Here is a 16,323-nt window from a genome sequence, read left to right as displayed (position 1 = left end):
AGCAGCGACTCCGTGAGATGGCCTGGACCTGCACCCAGCCCCACTTTGCCCCTGGGCACCTGAGGACTTGGCAGACACGGAAGAGCAGCCTCCTCTGCAGTGCCCCTGCCAGGGGAAGAAGCTTTTCTAGCTATGCCCGTCCAGCGTGTGCAGCAGACACTGGCTGCCAGGCACCGAGGAGGTGCGTAAAGCAGCAAATAGAGAGCAGCCCAAGAGCTCTTTGAGCAGTCGGCAGCCTATCCCCAATCACTGGCTTGGCCTTTCCCTCCGCTGAGGGCCTCCCGTGTGCCTTTTGCTGTGCCCCAGGGGCCTCTGCAACACTTCTGGTGCAGAGAGGGGCCCTCTGGGCAAGGCATGGTGTGGGCTGGGTTCTCCGTGTGCCTTTTGGTGCAACCTCAAGGGGCCTCCAAGTTCATTTGTTGCCTCCCAAGAGCCTTCGAGTGCCTTGTGGTGAGTCCCGGGAGCCTTTGATTGCCTTGCTGTGCACGCCAGAGGCTTTTGAGAGCCTTTTGGTGCATCCCTGGGTGCTCCCTGTGCCCTTGGCATCTCTCAGGCCCTTGCCGTGTTGTTTGTCCCACCGTAGATTGCTCTGGATGCCTTTCAGTGCCTCTCAGATCCCTCAGGGTGCTTTCTGGCATGGCCCCATCCCTCTCGGGATGCATTTCAGTGCACCCCAGAGCCTTCTGTGTGCCTTTGGTGAGCCCCGTGGTCCTTCCACTTGCTTCTTTCATGACCCAGGGGCCTGAGTGAGCCCTCTGGGGATTGAAGAGCTACATACGGCATCAGGGAGATGCTTGACAGTGTTCCCCAGGGGGAAAAGCTGTCTCTGTACAGCCAGACAAAAAGCTGCCAGCAAACCGGACACGCTTTCTTTCCCCTGCGCTCCCCAAGTGGGTGGGAAGCTGCCGCTGTCCTTCTCCCCGTGGCTCCTTCCCTTTGCTCTCAGCCCGCCTCCTGCGGGCACCTGCCCAGGGAGCCTCTGGGCAACGTTTTGTCTGGGAGAGTTTCTAGATGGGCTGTTTTGATGAAAGGTGGCTGCAGGGCCCAGGAAGAGGGTTTTACTGCTCTGATGCTGCTCTGAAGGTGCGCAAGGCACCTGTCCTGTGTTTCAGCAGGGCGGTTAGCAATCCAAGCTAGCAAGCAGAAATGGGCTCCATGCACTGTCCCAGCCCTGGCCTGCTCCCTCGGCAGATGCCTTCCCTCCAGCACAGCAAGATCCTGCCCCAGGGATCTCAGTGCTGAGGTTGCGAGAAGGAGCTGAGTGCCTTCGTGGCCCCCCCCCCCCCCCCATTCCCTGCCCCCTAGGAGTCTTCCAAGCAGATCCCTGAAGAGGCCAAAGTCTGCTCTCCTGCAGGCCAGGCTTGTAATGCTGCTTTTTGCCCCGCTCCTTCCTCTCAAGATCCTGCGCGCCACCATCACCTCCTGGTCACTGCAGCCAAGGCTGCCCATGACCTGCCCATCCCTGACCAGCCCTTGCTTCTTTGCAAGCAGGAGGTCCAGCAGAGCCCCTGTCCTCCATCACCACTCTCAGGAACTTGTCCTCAATGCTCTCCAGGAACCTCCTGGATTGCTTGGGCCCTGCTGCGTTGTCCCTCCAGCAGATACCAGGCTGATTCAAGAGGAGTGCCCCAAGAGGACCAGGGGCACTGCTACTCGTAGCTGTCTGTAGATGGCCTCATCTACCTCACCTGCTTGGCTAGGGGACCTACAGCAAACTCCCACAACAATGTCACCCATGCTGGTGTGCCCCTGTGTCCTTACCCATCAGCTCCCAGTCAGACCACCACCCACCCCCAGGCAGAGCTCCATGCGTTCCTGCTGCTGCCTCCCACGCAGGGCGGCTGCCCCTCCTCGCCTTCCCCGCCGGGCCTCCCTAAAGAGCCTGTATCCATCCATCCATCCACTGCACCACTCCATGCGTGCGGGCTCTCCCACCACGTCTCTGTGATCCCAGCGAGACCACAGCCCTGCAGCTGCACACAGATCTCAAATTCCTCCCATTTCTTCCCCTTGCTGCAGGCATGAGTGTACAGGCACTTCACAGAGACACCCAAGGGTGCTGATCTCACAGAGAGCCCTCCAGGAGCCCTGTGGGGTGCCGGGTGTTGGCAGGGCCCTGGGGATGCCAGGCCCACGGTGAGGACCTCTGGCTTTGGCCGTGCTCCCCAGCGGGTGGCTGGTGGTGGCGATGAAGCAGCCCACAGGGTGCCCCGCTGGAGGAGAGGTTTCCTTCGGGGCTCATCGCCTTCACACCTCATCCCAAGTCTGTCCCCGTGGGGCGCTCATAGAGGGGCTGAGGGCAGGGGCTGGGTGCACTGCTCAAGGGGCACCAGAGGAGGATCAGAGCGGCTCTGAGGGGACCAGGGCATGCTGAGGGCAAAGAGAGGTGCTGCGGGTGGGGGGGCGAGACGGCCCTGTGCCCCCGAGGGGACGCGCCCTGCCCCTCCCCGGGCTGGTGACAGGCCGCACGCACTAGGGTGACAGCGGGGCCCTTTGTGACAGCGCTCCTGTGACACCCCGCAGCGTTGCCAGGTGCCGGCGTGGCCTCAGCTCCACAGTGTCCGCCAGGACGGCGCCGGGACAGGGCAGGAGTGTGCAGGGCTGGCGGAGGAGCCCCCGAGCACACCCACGTCTTTCCCTGGCACCCCCAGGCAGCCCCACGGAGCCTTTGCTGTGTCCTCCAGGATGGCGGAGAGACCCCCCAGCCGCCCCAGGGTGGCCTGGCAGGAGCAGGTGGAGGAGGCCGGGGTCCTTGCGGAGAGCAGCAGCCAGCCGCAGCCCCATGAGGGGTGTGTGCCCCAGGCACTGCTGATGGGTGAGTGAGGGGGCACCGCTGCGCTGGGCAGGCCGGGGGCTGTGACCCACCCCGCTCTGCCACAGCCTCCCGTCAGGCTGCTGCGGGCGCCCTGGGGCCCTGAACGTCGGGGCCTGCTGGGGCTTGGCAGCCCACCGCAGCACAGCATCCCCCGGGGGCAGAGCAGCAGAGGGGACCCAGCTCCCGCTCCCTGGGCCGGGCAGGGAGAGGCAGCTGGGGCGGCACCAGGCAGCCATGCACTAGGGACCTTTCCTGCCTGTCTGCGAGCGAGTTCCTGACCTGGAGGCGCTGACCTGTGCTCCAGCGCTGCGCCCCACGCTGTCCGGTGCTGTCCCGTCCCGTCCGCTGGGCACCTCCCAACCCTGACGAGCCCAGGGGAGATGGGGTCTCCGTGCCCCGTTGCTGGTGCCTGGCCCAGGGCTCGCTGTGTGCGGGATTGCAGGCGTGCAGCTGCGCAGAGGGCTCGGCTCTCCCCTCTCCTCTCTTTGCCAGCCCTTACAGCTCTGCCTGCTCTCTTTCTCCATCAGCTCCCAGCCTGGCTCTTCCCAGAGAGGAGGCGGAAGCCCTGGAGCACCTGCATGCCTTTCTGAGCCACCGAGGAAAGGTACCTGTTGCCCTTTCCCTCTGGGCTGTGCCTGCATCTCCTGGTGGGTGCCTGCGGGGGTGCCATGCTCAGAAGCCCCCCACCCCCACCCCAGCCCCCTCCCTTCTGGGGGCTGCTGGCTGGGGAGGGCTGCTCCCTTCCAGGTGCCCCACACTTGGCTGCAGGCGCTGCAGTGCTGTGGTGCTGCTGGCCGTGGCTGTGCGCCTCTTACGCTCTCTGTTTGTCCCTCTGCTCCTGGTACCAGGAAGAGGCCGAGAAGCTGCGGTTTCTGGCCTCTGTCTGCACTCTGTGCACAGCGGCCAGCTCCAACGCCTGGTTACGGGAGCAGCTTTGGCTGTGCAGATTGGAACTGGCTGAGACGCTGGAGGTGAGGGGACCCCCGGTCGGGCTGGTGGAGGGGGCACTGGCACACCAACGAGGGCAGGATGGGGGTGTGCAAGCACAGGGAGGTGTGTGGTCATGGCTCGTGGGCGCAGCCCTTCTTCCCACTGCGGGGCTGCAGGAGCCCCTGAGGACCCCTGCGAACTGGGCGCTGGGCAACGAGGGGGCCGCCCTGAGTGTCAGTGCTGGGATGGGGGCACCCGGGCTCTGCCGGGCCTGCAGGCTGCTCGCTGGGCACTGGCAGCTCCCATGGCCCGTCGCGGCTGTGCTCTCCAGGTGCTGCTGCAAGAGGAGCCCAGCGACCACATGGGCAGTGCAGTGCGGCAGCAAGTCATGCTCGCCATCAGTGCCATGAGGTAGCTGCCCCAGCTGCTGGCTTGGCCCAGGCCTCCCCACCATATGGCCCCGATGGCCCCAGTCCTAGCAGGGAGGCATCCCCCGTGCTGGGGCAATCTGCCAGTGCCGTGTGCTGGGCCTCTGCTCTCTGCTGGGCTGGGCCCGAGAGTGGTGGAGACGGGAGGGCAGACAGGGCCCTGGGGCTACCCTGTGTCTCCTGGGCTTTCCCCCAAAGGGTGAAGCAGGAGATGGAGAGGGCATCGGGCCCCACCTGCCAGGACTGTTGCCTGTGCCTGGCCAGCATGCTGGGGGCAAGAGGTGGCTCCCCCACCTACTGCACGTATCCTCCCCGGTCTCCCGCCCCAAGGTCCGCAAAAACCTTCTCAGGGCATAAAGGGACTGCTGCCAGCCTCAGGGACTGAAAGGCTCCTCTCTCTGCTTGCAGCAAAGTGCATCTGGTTCCGGAGAGCGAAAACAACAGCCTGCTGCATGCCTGCTTCTGCAGCGTCTTCTCCCTGCCTCCAAGGGAGGATGCACAGAGCCTGAATGCTTCCCTCTACTCCAAGGTATGCACTGGCTGGGCTACGGAGGCCTGCCAGGCTCTCCGGAGTGGTCCCTGGCTCGCCTGTGCTGTAAGCTCCAAGCTGGGGCAGGATCCCAGCTTGGCTTTCCCACCCGCCTCCCTTCTTCCCCTTGCCCCAGGCAGTGCCGCCAGGCTGGGCCTGTGCAGCAGCTCCCCTGCGCCAGGGCCTCTCCCTGGGCTCCGCAGGGCCATGGGTGTCCCCCTCAAGCAGGAGGAATTCGAGCCCCTCTGCGGCAGGCGAGGGGCACTGGGGAAGAAGCGCCTTGACCCTCTGTCCTCCTTGCAGACCCTGGACGCCATGGACAGCATGCTGCAGGTGTTGGTGCTCAGCTGCCCTGCCTCTCAGCTGCTGGAGATGCAGATCATCCTGAAGGTCTGGTATTTGCCAAGAGTGGGGTTCACAGGGCCAGTCCCTCACCGCGAAGGGAAGTTACACCCTCAGGTGACCCCCGCCCCCTCCCTGCCCAGCACCAGTTGCAGAGAGCACGCTGTGGGGGGGGGGTCCCGGCTGCCTTGCGGGAGCGGAGCTCTCCACGGCGCTCTTCCGTGAGCCCAGTGTCTCCTGGCGGCAGTCAGCATCCCTTCCCCTCCCCTCATTCCTGCAGTGTCAGGGGAAAGTGCTGCCCACTGTGCCTCCAGGCCAATACTGTCCCAAAGCTTCCCTGGCCCCAAAGCAGGGCAAGGAGTTGCAGCCTCCTCCCTCGGCCCCACACAGTGGGCAGCTGCCACTGCTGCCCCTCGGCTCCCCCATCCCTTGTGCTCTCCTCCCCAGGGCCGAGCAGGGCGGCGGCCCCCTGGGACCTGCCCATGTCAGGCTGGAAGCTTTGCCCCTGGGACTTCCTCCTAGGCCAGCACCCTGAGTGCCCAGCAGCAAGGTGGTGCTGGCCCCAAAGCCTCCTGGTACTGGGGAAGGCCCGGAGGGCCAGTTTTGGAAAGGAGCAGGAGCTGCGGTAGCAACGGGCTCCGGCTACCAGCGTGGCCACAGCAGGTTCACCTGGGGGATTTGCCCCACTGCTGCGAGGCCCTCTGGAGGCAAGAACCTGCTTGCAGGCTTTGCTCCCACTCCGAGGATCCAACGCATAAACCTGGCCAGGCATTAAGCAGAGCTGCCTGCCTCGGAGCAGCAGTCAGGGCGCAGGGGAGACCAGACCAGCAGCTTTTCTCCTCGCAGGTCCTGCTGCCCTTCACGGAGTCCAAGCAAGCAGCTGCGCGTGTGAGGGCCGTGGGGCGGATTGCCAGGCTGGTGAGCTCTTCCTTGCTGCAGGTAAGGAGCCTCTGGTGCAGGCATGCTCCAGCCACCCCATGACACCTTGCCAGGGCCCCGGCGTGCCCTGCAGGTCCGGGCTGCCTCCGAGGGAGGCCTGGGCAGAGGTCAGGGCCCTCAGCAAGACCCTGCCCAGAGGCTAAGATCTCAGCCCTGCCTCTTTGGGTTTCCCGCTGTGGTCCCAGCTCCCTCATGAGCCGACTGTGCCGCCAGCCCTGCGCAGGGCAGGCCTGCCCTGGGCACAGGTCGTGGGCCCAGCAGGTGTGGCAGCCCTCCCCGCTCTCGGCTGCTGCACGGCTGCTTTGGGAGCCAGGGCCAGCAGGGCCCCCCAAAGCTCTGGCTCACGTGGGCTCCAGCTCTCGATGGACTGTGGGTTTGGGCCTTTGGTCCTGACCGGTGCCCCTCAGCCCTGGTGCCAGCGCTTCCTGTGCCCCCAGGCCCAGCACCACTTTGAAGAAACCAGCGACAGCTCTGGCCATGGGAGACAGAAGCATTTCCCAATCCTGGGGCAGCTGGTGGGGTGTCTCACGCTCTGCTGTGCCTACGAGGAGCAGGGGACTAGTGACAGGGCTGCGGCTGCTCTTCGGCACCTCTGCAGATTCATCCTGCGGGAAGAGAGTGAGTAGCTGCGCTGGGCTGGGTCCTTCCAGACGCAGCCACCCAGCCGCCAGAGCCTCGTGCCTGTGCTGCTTAGCAGTGACCTGGAAACCCTTTGGCAGCACCTGCTACGCTGAGGCCTCCTTTCTTGCTTCAGAGCAGAAAGTCTGGTCCAAGACGTTCTGCCTCGCTGTATTCCTGAAAGCAATTGCTCCTTCCCCCCCGCCTTGCCGTAGGCCCAGACCCTCCCAGGGGATCCTGCTCCCCAGACATTTCTGGCGTGCCCTCTTGGGCTGCCAGGGGAGAGTCCTCCCTGACGCCCTCAGTGGGCCGCGGGCACCCACGCAGCCTTCCCGCTGAGGGCCCTGCGTTTCCCCTCCTGTCCAGGCAGGGAGCAGTGGCCGGCTAGCCCAGAGCACCTGCAGCTCCAGAAGGACTGGGAAGCAATCAACGCCTTCTGTCTTTCACAGTCCAGCGATGCCAGGCAACTCCTGACGGTAAGGAGCACCTCCCTGGCTGGGACTGCCAGCCCAGGGGTCAGCACGCGGCTTGGACGAGCAGAGGGATTGCTCAGCGGCGGGGCTGCCGGGGCCTTGCGGTGCCTGGGGAGAGGGCTCACACAGTCCGTGGGCCGGGACTAGGCAAAGGCTTCCCTCTTGCCGCCAGCGAGCTCTGGTCGCGCGCAGGAGCAGCGCCCGGGGCCCCTGAGCCCAACCATCCGCCTGCTGCCCAGTGCTGTCCCCCAGCCCAGCAGGGCCCCAGCTCCTGGCTCGCCGGGGGTGGCTGTGCCAGCCCTGCCCCGTGTCTGTCTCCAGGGCCACTCGCTGCTGAGGCAGGCAGCGCAGTCGGGACACGGGGTGTGACGTATGCGCCTTGCTTGCTGCCCTTCCTCCTGTAGGTAGTTGGGAAATACCTGCAGCCCTCTGAGAGCACAGACGTCATTGTCATGGCCATCAGGGCCATGAGAGCCTGCAGCGCCTATGACACGCAGGCAGCTGCTCACATGCTGGATGTCCTTGTGACAGAGGATGCCTGCCTTATGGAGCATGTGAGTAGGTGGCGGGTGGTGTGGCCGGGGTTCGAGCCCTCCGGGGGATGTTTTTCCCCCTGACTGCAGGTCTGCCAGACAGGCGGCCCCCCCTGAGGCCAGCACAGAGCGGTGGCAAGGGATGCCGTTCTCAGTGGGAGCTGGGCAAATGGCTGCACTCCGGCAGCAGCCCCACTCTGCGCCGTGTCCCCTCCAGGTGCCCAAGATAGTGAGGTGCATCTGGAGAAGCGTGCTCTCCATCACAGAGGTGTCTGCCCGGCTCAGCCTGGACAGGGCCCTCCTGAAGCTGACCTGCACGTACCCTGAAGACGTGGTCATGACCCTGTTGCGGTGTTGCCCATCATGCGACAGGTATGCGCCCAGGTGTCTCTAGTGCTGGGGGCCTCGCAGCCTTTTGGGCTCATCCCATGTGGTCTGCCAGATTGATGGAGCTTTTCAAGAGAGTGCTGAGGGGCTGGGCCCTCCCGCTGTGCCCCTGTGCCAGCCACGGTGCATCAGGCAGGGCCGCATCAGCCAGAGCCAACCGTCTGTGTGCCGTCAGCCCCAGAGCCCAGCTGCCTTGCTCCCTGCCTGCCCCGCAAGCTGTGTGCTCGAGCTTGGCTGTCTGCTGGGAGGTGGGGCAGGGCCGGCTGGGCGCGGCCAGCAAGTGGGCAGAGGGCAGTGGGCAGAGGCAGGGCTGGTGGCCAGCCCAGGCCCTCTGGGGCCGCCAAGGCCACGGTGCTGTGGCCGCGGCAGCTGCTGACAGGGTGCTTTGGGCCTGCAGTGCTGCCGCGGCCATGTGGAGGCTGCTGGTCTCGAAGCCCGAGGCTGCGGAGAGGGTGCTGCAGGAGCTGCTCAGCGTGCTGGAGGACTGGCCGCTGCACGAGATATTCACCTCGGATGGGGACGACACAGACGTCTTTTCCCTGGCCGTGAGTTTCCGGCCGAGGCCTCGCGCGCTCCCAGGGCTGGGCTCACCTCTGTGGGCGAGAGGCAGGGAGTCCTCCCCTTCCCCATCCACCCCCAGGCTGTGCCCTCCCCCAGGGCGCACAGGCACAGCCCGTCAGGGCTACGGCTGGCAGGGCCCTGCCCAGCTCCACTGGGGAGGCCTGCGCTGCGGCAGCACCCTGGGCTGCAGTGCACTGCATGAGGCCCTCTACACACAACCCTGGAGCCCTGTCTGGGTGGCCTTCCCCCCCTCTTCTGCCCCTGCACCTTGCTTAGTGGGCTGGAAACCTGGGTTAGGGTCTAGCTTAGTGTGCGGGGCATGGTTAGGGGCCTGGCAGGAGCAAGGCACATGCCGGGCAGGCCTGTGCATCGAGGGCCCCCAGGGCAACATTCCCGCCGCCCCAGGAAGGGTTGTTGTGTCCACATCATGAAGAGGAGCTGAGTCCACAGAGCGCCCACAGCTTTTGTCTGGGTGGACAGCCAGACCGTGCACTCCTTCTGCATGTCCCGTGGCCCAGGGCAGTGTCTGAGCCTCACGCCCGGTGGTGCTGGGGCCGTGCGACAGGGACGTCTCCGCAGCGAGAGCTGTCTCTGTGTGTTTTTGGCAGGCAACACGAGCGCTTCATGAGATCCTCCAGCAGTCCAGCTACCTGCAGGAGGTGGAGGCCTTTTTCCACCAGCTCTTCCTGGTGCTGCTCTTCCAGATTTCCTTCACCACAGAGCTGTCGCCAGAGGAGGCCGAGATCTGGAGGGAATGCCAAGGGGAAGAGTCTGCTCTGAGCAGTGCCGTGAGGTGCTGCATCTCAGCCCCGCCATCTCTGCTGTGGACCTGGGGGCAGGGCCAGGGGTGCCGGTGTGACCTGGGCTTTGCTCTGCACACAGGTTCACAGTGCAGACGATGAAAGCGCTGCTGTGCTGTGTTGGCTATGAGGCGCAGGTGCTGCTCATGGAGAGGAAGCGTGGCTGGGACCTGCTGCTCAGCACAGAGACCCTCTACAGGGGAGTGGGTTTGCTGGCCAGGTGAGAGCCCCCTTGTCCCTGCTGTGCCCCCAGGCTTTCTGCCCTGCAGATGGGGCACACCACCAAGCCCGCAGGGGTGCCCAGGCCTCAAGGAACGGGGCTGCAGCTTCAGCACTTGTGAGTGAGGCGTGGCCGAGTAGAGCGGCCAAGGGAGCTGCCACTCCGTCGCTGCCAGGCTTTGCAAGCTGCCGAGGGAGAATGGGTGTTTCCAGGCACAAGAGAGTGTGGGGGCCAGGAGCACTCACCTCACAAAGGCCTGGAGTCCCCTCACACGGGGCCTGGGCTCGTGCCCTTGAGAGCGAGCCGCAGGCACTGTGTGCAGGCAGCCCCCGCAAGGGCAGCCAAGCAGGGAAGGGTCAGGATGCCCAGAGGATTAGTGGAAGAGCCCATGGGGGGCATGAATCTAAAGTGAGCAGGAAATGGGTCGCGTTGTCAGGGCTGACTTCAGGACCGGAAGGATGTTTTTCCAGTCTCCGGCGCCAAAAGGAGCCGAATGCTGCTGGGCAGTGGCTTCCTCATGGTGAGGTGTGGTGGGGAAAGACCACGTGTCCACGAGCAAATGCGGTCGGCTGCCGGAGCTGAGCAGAAACTTGGTCCTGCCCTGCCCTGCCTGTCATAGGCCATGGGGGACAGACGAGAGGGATGGGGCAGGGTGATGCCAGAAGAGATTTTCCTTGCTGCTCAAGAGCAATGGTGCCTTTTTCCCTCTGCCAGAGAGATGAGGAAGACATCAAGTCACCTGCGTGCTTTCATGCTGCAGCGGCTGACAGAGCTGCTCCGCAGGGAGGAGGCCTTGCAAGAGATCCCTGCCATGGCTTTCCTGGTGGAGGTGAGTGTGCTGGCAGGCGGTGCACCTGGCGTGCCCCTATCCCCTCTAGTGTCCTGTGCCCCCGCTGAGGGGTGGACGGCAGTGAGTGGAGCTGGGGAGCAGGTGCACTGTGATTACTACCCGGGGCTTGGCCCCTCTGTGGCGGGGTAACTCTTGTGCCCACCTGCATTTCCTGCCTGCCTTGTGGCAGCTCTCTTGCCCATCTGCTCAAAGGCATGCGGATAAGAGGCTGCAGATAGTGTGGAGGAGCAGGCGAGCAATCTGTGCGGTGCAGTGAGGCCCCGGGCAGAGAGTGGGGCCCCAGGGGCTCTCCGCACTCAAGGGTGCCTTTGTGGCGGGCTTCGTCTGGGCCCGGTGGCCTTGCCCGGAGCTGTTGGTGGGATGCAGCACTGCACGAGGCAGGGAGTGCTGCTGACAGTGCCAGTCTCATTGTGCTGTGTGTTTCAGCTGCTGGCCTGCGGTGACCTTTGTGGAGAAGATGAGGATGTGCTGGTTGTCCTTGGGAGGTATCTGCAGAGTCGCTGCGGGGTGATGCGCGGGCTGGTGCTCAGAGGCCTCGTCCTGCTGTGTGAGAGGGAGGAGACGGTGAGCAGGGGTCAGCCGGGTGAACCCGTGCCGGCAGCGTGGGGCTGGGGGGGGGGGGGGGGGTGTCTGGGTAACACAGTAGCTTGGACTTTGCTGGACTTTGCAGCTCTGCCCTTGCCCTGTGCATCTCCCCGAGTCTTTTGGGCCAGGCCCTTGGCTGTGGCACACAGTGAGAGACACCAGTGCATGCCTGAAAGCGCTCCTGCCACTGCATGTTGTGGCTGCACCAGCAAGAGCTCCTGGCCCTGCACCAAGCAGGACAGCTCCAAAGAGCTTGTGTGGTGGGAGTGCTGTGCCCAGCGGGAGCATCCTGCTGCGTGGTGGAAGGCAAGCCTGAGCGCAGGGCCAGGCTAATGCCACACGCAGCTTTGGGGCCGTGAGGCAGCAGCCCCCACCAGGCAGGGGCCACGGCATGCTGAGTGCTGCCTTGCGGAGGGGGGGTCTCTGCGCTGTGCCGCGCCACACTGCAGCCCCTGTGCACAAGGGGTAGGTGCCTGCAGGCCCTTGGCAATGGGGCACTGAGCCCCAACGGGAAAGAAGCCTGCTAGGGTTGAGACTGCTCGTGGCCTGGGCAGCTTTCCAGACAGTGTTAGCCACTAGCGCCCCTGCCCAGTCAAGTGTGGTGCAGAAGAGGGCTACTGGTCAGGTGGAGAGGAGCCCATGCTGGTGTCTCCTCCCTGCCTATGCCCCCAGTCGCCACACCCCCTGTGGCTGTGCCAGTAAGCCCTGCGTGGCAGCAGGTTGCTGCAGTAATTGCTGTGCCTGCTTCTGGAAAGCCAGAGAGGAAGATGGTGTCCAATAAGGCAAGCATCGTTGCCAGGGCCAGGTGTCTTTCTTCAGAAATCGAGGTTGTGTTTCACGCAGGTACGAAGAATGCATTTCCTGGTGCCACTCCTCATGGAGCAGCTGCAGGATGTGGACAGGGACATTGGCACAAAGGCCTTGGTGGTGCTCAGCCATGTGGTCCATGTCATGGCCAGAGAGAGGGTGGCTGGCATCGCTCTGCAGCTGTTGGAGAAGCTCCTGCCGCTCTTTGATGACGTAAGGCTGGGGGAAGAGCTGGGGGCCCTGTTGGCATGTCTGTGAGCCTGTGTGCGGCGTCACGGCTGTGGTGTTTTCCCCTGTGCGCATGCCCCCGGCATGCGAATTTGCGCTTTCCACCACAGGCCCTGGGTGCTGTCAGGAAACTGTTTGCCTTGTGGATGTGGGGTCATTGCCTTGTCCTGCCCATGGTGTCCTGGTGTGCAGGACTAGGTTGAGGCAGCGCCCTCTCTGCCCGTGGCTGCTCCATGTTGTGGTTGGCCCCTGCCATGCCAGAAGCAGGCCTGGGCGTGAGGGAGAGGCCATGCCGCGTGGCTGCCTCTTTCTGCCAGCCTCTTGAGCTGGGGAGCGCGGAGCAAGCCCCCAGGCAATCAAGAAAGGTTGCCCAGGAGGGGCAGGCAGGCAGAGCTCAGGGAAGCCTGTCCTGCTGCTGCCCATCCCTGCAGATGCGCTCTTGCCGCTTGCCGTGGCAGGCAGGTGGGGCTTGGAGCGGATGGGGATGCATGCAAGAGCTGCTGTGGAGGGCCTTCCCTGTCTCCTCCTCGGTGCGTCTCCTGGGGCAGCTCTTGTGGGCCTCTGCTGGGGGTGACTAGCGGGAGTGTGGCCAGGGCCAGAGGAGCTATTGCAGACACGGACATCTCCCCCAGCTCTGCTCTGCCTGGCCACAGCGTGTTACAGAAGCCTGCTGCATTGCCCTGCGTGGGCCTGGGGCCATTTTGCAATGGCTGCAGACCTGGCCCACAGCTCCTCGGTGCGGAGTGAGGGCCCGAAGTATTTGTGCCCACATCTGCCATGCCGATCCCCGTGCTGATCGTGGTCTTGGAGCAGCCAGTGTTGAGATGCCCCTTGCTTCTTCCTTCCCACCAGGAGCCTAGGCACGTGCGAGAGCTCTCCATCCACCTCTTCAAAGATGTCATGGAGGCTGTAGTGGGCAGCAGAGATAAGCAGGTGAAGGAGCAAGTGCACAGGAGCCTGCTCCCCCTGGTCTTCCATTTGCATGACGAGATCCTGAACGTGGCCCAGGTATGGATTTCTAACCAGGGTCTTAGAAGTTTCTAAGGGGCCAAGGAGCTGGGCATGGCATTTCCCAGACTTGCTCTCCCTGGTGCCACAGCAGCCCGTGGCTGCAAGGGCCTAAGCACTGTAGCCCCTCGGGGCTTCCCAGCTGTGCCTGCAGGTGTGCGAGGCCGGGCTTTGACCCCCATTCCCTGTTGCTGCTGTGCTCTGCCCAGGGGCCCTGGAGGTGTCTGGGCCGGGGCATGCCCCAGCTCCCTCAGGCACGCCCACCGCAGGAAGAGACCCCCTGCTCACTAAGTTCACCCTGTGCCCGCAGTGCCCCTGGTGCACACCGAGAGGTGCAGCACTGGCAAGGCATTTTGGGAGCCAACAAGTTGCACAGCCCCTGAGCCCGGGGAGGGCAGAGTGCCAGGGAGGGAGATGCAGCCAGGAGAGGGGACTGGCCCTGCATCCCGAGTACCCTGCTCTGGCCCCGGGGCACAAGGGAGCAGCAATGGATCAGGCTGGGGAGCCAAGCACTGTGCTGGGAATGCTTGTGTGAAGCTGAGTCCTGCCTGGGTGTCTGTGCGACTGCAGCCCTTCAGCCTCCTCCTGGCCTTACCTCCAGCTCAGCAGCTCTTGGGGGTGGGTGTCTGTTGTGCTGCTGCGGCAGAGCGAGGTGCCTGAGATGGTGGTTGCCCCATGTCTGTGCCCAGGGCATGGAACCGTGGCAGATTGGGTGCCCAGCTGGGCAGGGAAAGGCTGTGAGGCTTGCCAGGGGGAGGAGGGTGCAGGGTCTTCTCCCCTGGGCTGCGATGGCATCTCTCAGTCTCTGCTGCTGTGCAGGCCTCGCAGGAAGCCCTCCTTGGTGCTGCCAAGTTCCTCAAGTGGGAGCAGCTGGGACACCTGACCGCGGCAGCACAGACGTGGAGGATCGGCGAGTGCCTGGTAAGGCCAGCCCCAAAGCCCTCAGACGCAGCCCGGACAAGGGCTGTCCCCCTCCCTGCCCAATGTGTGAGGCAGGCAGCTGTGCCCCTCGCCACAGCTGCAGCGTGGGGCTGCCAGCCTGGAGCTGCACTGCTGCTGCCCTTCTCCAAGCACACTGCCCCGGAGGGCTCTTCTCCAGGCGCCTCTCCCCTCACTGGCCCCTGGGATGCTAAAGCAGTCCCTGACCCAGCCAGGCCTTGGGAGCAGGAGAGCACTGCAGCATCCCTGGGGAGCAGCCAGCCCCCTGCTGCCTCCAAGCCTCAGCACTGCACAGCTTGTGTGTGGGAGTGGTGAGCGTCCTGGCAGGGGAAGGCTGGGGAGGCCAGTGCTGGGCGGAGGGAGTGCCTGGCTGGGTGAGGAGGGTGCGTGCCAAGCCCGTGCTCTTGTGCTCTCCCCAGCTGGCGAGGGACAGCAGAAGGGCAGGAGAATACCTGCGCCACAGCCTGTCGTGCTTGCAGAGCCCACAGGAGCCCTTGCGGGAGGCAGCCGTGAGGTTCACTGGTGAGTGGCAACCCCTGGGGTCCCTCTCTGTCCTGGGGCAGCTTGACCCAAGGCCTGGCTGCTGCGCTGGCAGCAGGAAGTGGCGCTGCTGTGGCTGCTGGAGCCCCCAGTGCCTGACGCGGTGCCTGGGGGCTCCACGTCACCCTCTCCCATCTTTGCCCAGGCACGTGGGGCTGGTGGGAGCCTTGTTCAGTCCCGCCCAGCTTCCCAGCTTCCTTGGGTGTCGCACGGGGGAAAGCACCCGGGGGGTCAGCCCTGCCTGAGGGGAGGAGGGCACACAGCCAGGCTGGAAGGCACGGAGCAGAGTTTTACTGCTGGGGGTGGGCTGGGCAGCAAGATTTGTGAGGGGCTGTGTGTGTGCCTAGGGCTTGCTGGGCAGTGCCTGAGGGGCCGGAGCAAGGAGAAACTGGAGGACATCTGCAAGGGTGAGTGAGGGCAGCGGGGCACCAGCTGGTGCTGGCGAGGAGGAAGACCAACTCTGGGCGGCGAGCTCTGATCCCTGCCCCAGGCGAGGAGGGCTCTGCTGCCCGTGCAGAGCAGGTGCCGTGTGGGTAGAGCGTCAAGAAGATGTCAGGGGCTTTGGGGACGTTGCTGGCCAGCAACTGCCAGCTGATGCATTCCCCCCCCCCCCAACCTCCCGCCACTCCACTGCCACTCCCTCTTGGCCGTGGGATGAGCTGGGTGGGATTGGCCCTGTCAGGAGGGGATGCCTGGGGTCTGTGCAGGTCCACAGGCTTGATCTCTGCTCTGGTCCTTTCTCTCTCAGCCCTGCAAGGTTTGGAGAAGGACATCAGCCCGTCGATCTCTTCCCTGGCCACTCAAACCATCCTGCTGCTGCGAGCTCCAGGGACTGGAGGCACCCACCAAGGCCTGTGCTACCGTCTGAGGAGAGCGTGGGAGAGGTGGCACCGTCCTTGGGGAGCTGGCCGTGTTTGCTGCTGGAGCTCGCCTGTGTCCTGATGCCAGGCTGCTCTGCACACAGCGGCCACCTGGGGCTGTTCCTGGCCTCCCTCCCTGGCCCCAGGACAGCTCCAGCCCTCAGGCCCAGCCCAGCCCAGCCTTGTGCTGCCAGTCCACCCTCTGCTGAGCTTTTCCCCAACAAGCAGCCCTGTCTCTTCAGCACGTGTCAGTGTCTTTCCTTTGTGCAAACAAAGCGGTGGAAAACTCAGGCCCTGAAGGCATCAGGATCACACACTCTGGCCTCAGCAGCAAAGTCAGCTGCTGTGCTGCAAGCTCCCCTTTGCACGCCAAGGGCTGTGAGTCCCTGTGCCCATGCACCGTTGGCTTTGCCCATCCTGGCACCAGTGCCTCAGAGCCCAGAGCTCTGCACAGGCCCTAGAGGCTGCTGGCCCTCTGCAGATGGAGCTCTTCACACGCCGTGACTTCAAAAGCCAAAAGTAAGAGCAGGAAGATGCTTGAGGGTGCCCCTTCAACATGATGATGCATTATTTGCACAGAGATTTTACCCCTTTCAGATGAGGGTTTGTGTTGGGGACCAAAACAGGATGGCACTGTGTAAGACAGCAGAGAACCTTTAAAGCAGAAAGTAATGATGTAGTAACTATGATTTGTGGCCAGAATGTGTGCATGTGAGTTGCCAGTGATCATGTGCCTTCCTGCCTACGTGCCAGCAGCTGCGGTGGGCCTATCCTGCTGGACTGTCCTGCCTGCCTGCCAGGCATCAGAAGACGTCTTCCTACCTATCACAAGATGCCACAGTGCCTAGGATATACTTGGAGGAGTGGCTGAGCTAGATTGCTGTATAACCAGCCATTGTGTTTTCAATAAAAGATCTTTTGCACTACCCTA

General features: G+C 64.1%; 1 protein-coding gene across 1 annotated transcript; it reads left to right on the top strand.

Annotated features, from left to right (window-relative positions):
- Positions 1 to 2,685: 2,685 nt before the first annotated feature.
- On the top strand, positions 2,686 to 16,323 carry LOC135324857 (maestro heat-like repeat-containing protein family member 7). The gene is made up of 23 exons (XM_064501860.1): positions 2,686 to 2,815; positions 3,343 to 3,419; positions 3,664 to 3,786; positions 4,077 to 4,156; positions 4,372 to 4,476; positions 4,582 to 4,702; positions 5,006 to 5,092; positions 5,891 to 5,983; positions 6,421 to 6,601; positions 6,968 to 7,077; positions 7,479 to 7,628; positions 7,825 to 7,979; positions 8,392 to 8,539; positions 9,164 to 9,348; positions 9,438 to 9,575; positions 10,290 to 10,404; positions 10,852 to 10,989; positions 11,854 to 12,030; positions 12,898 to 13,053; positions 13,873 to 13,974; positions 14,412 to 14,514; positions 14,880 to 14,939; positions 15,281 to 16,323. The coding sequence occupies exons 1-23, from the start codon at positions 2,686 to 2,688 to the stop codon at positions 15,472 to 15,474; spliced, it is 2,928 nt and encodes a 975-aa protein (XP_064357930.1). The 3' UTR covers positions 15,475 to 16,323.

The sequence above is a fragment of the Dromaius novaehollandiae genome, chromosome Z (genome assembly GCF_036370855.1).
Source record: "Dromaius novaehollandiae isolate bDroNov1 chromosome Z, bDroNov1.hap1, whole genome shotgun sequence".
Taxonomy (NCBI): Eukaryota; Metazoa; Chordata; class Aves; order Casuariiformes; family Dromaiidae; genus Dromaius; species Dromaius novaehollandiae.
The sequence above is the reverse complement of the archived record's forward strand: the minus strand, read 5'-3'. Positions and strand labels throughout refer to the sequence as shown.

Coding starts and splice junctions, on each gene's coding strand:
- LOC135324857 (XM_064501860.1), top strand. CDS start 2,686: ATGGCGGAGAGACCCCCCAGCCGCCCCAGGGTGGCCTGGCAGGAGCAG. Junction 4,703..5,005: donor ATGCTTCCCTCTACTCCAAG/GTATGCACTGGC, acceptor TCCTCCTTGCAG/ACCCTGGACGCCATGGACAG. Junction 14,515..14,879: donor GGCAGCCGTGAGGTTCACTG/GTGAGTGGCAAC, acceptor GTGTGTGCCTAG/GGCTTGCTGGGCAGTGCCTG.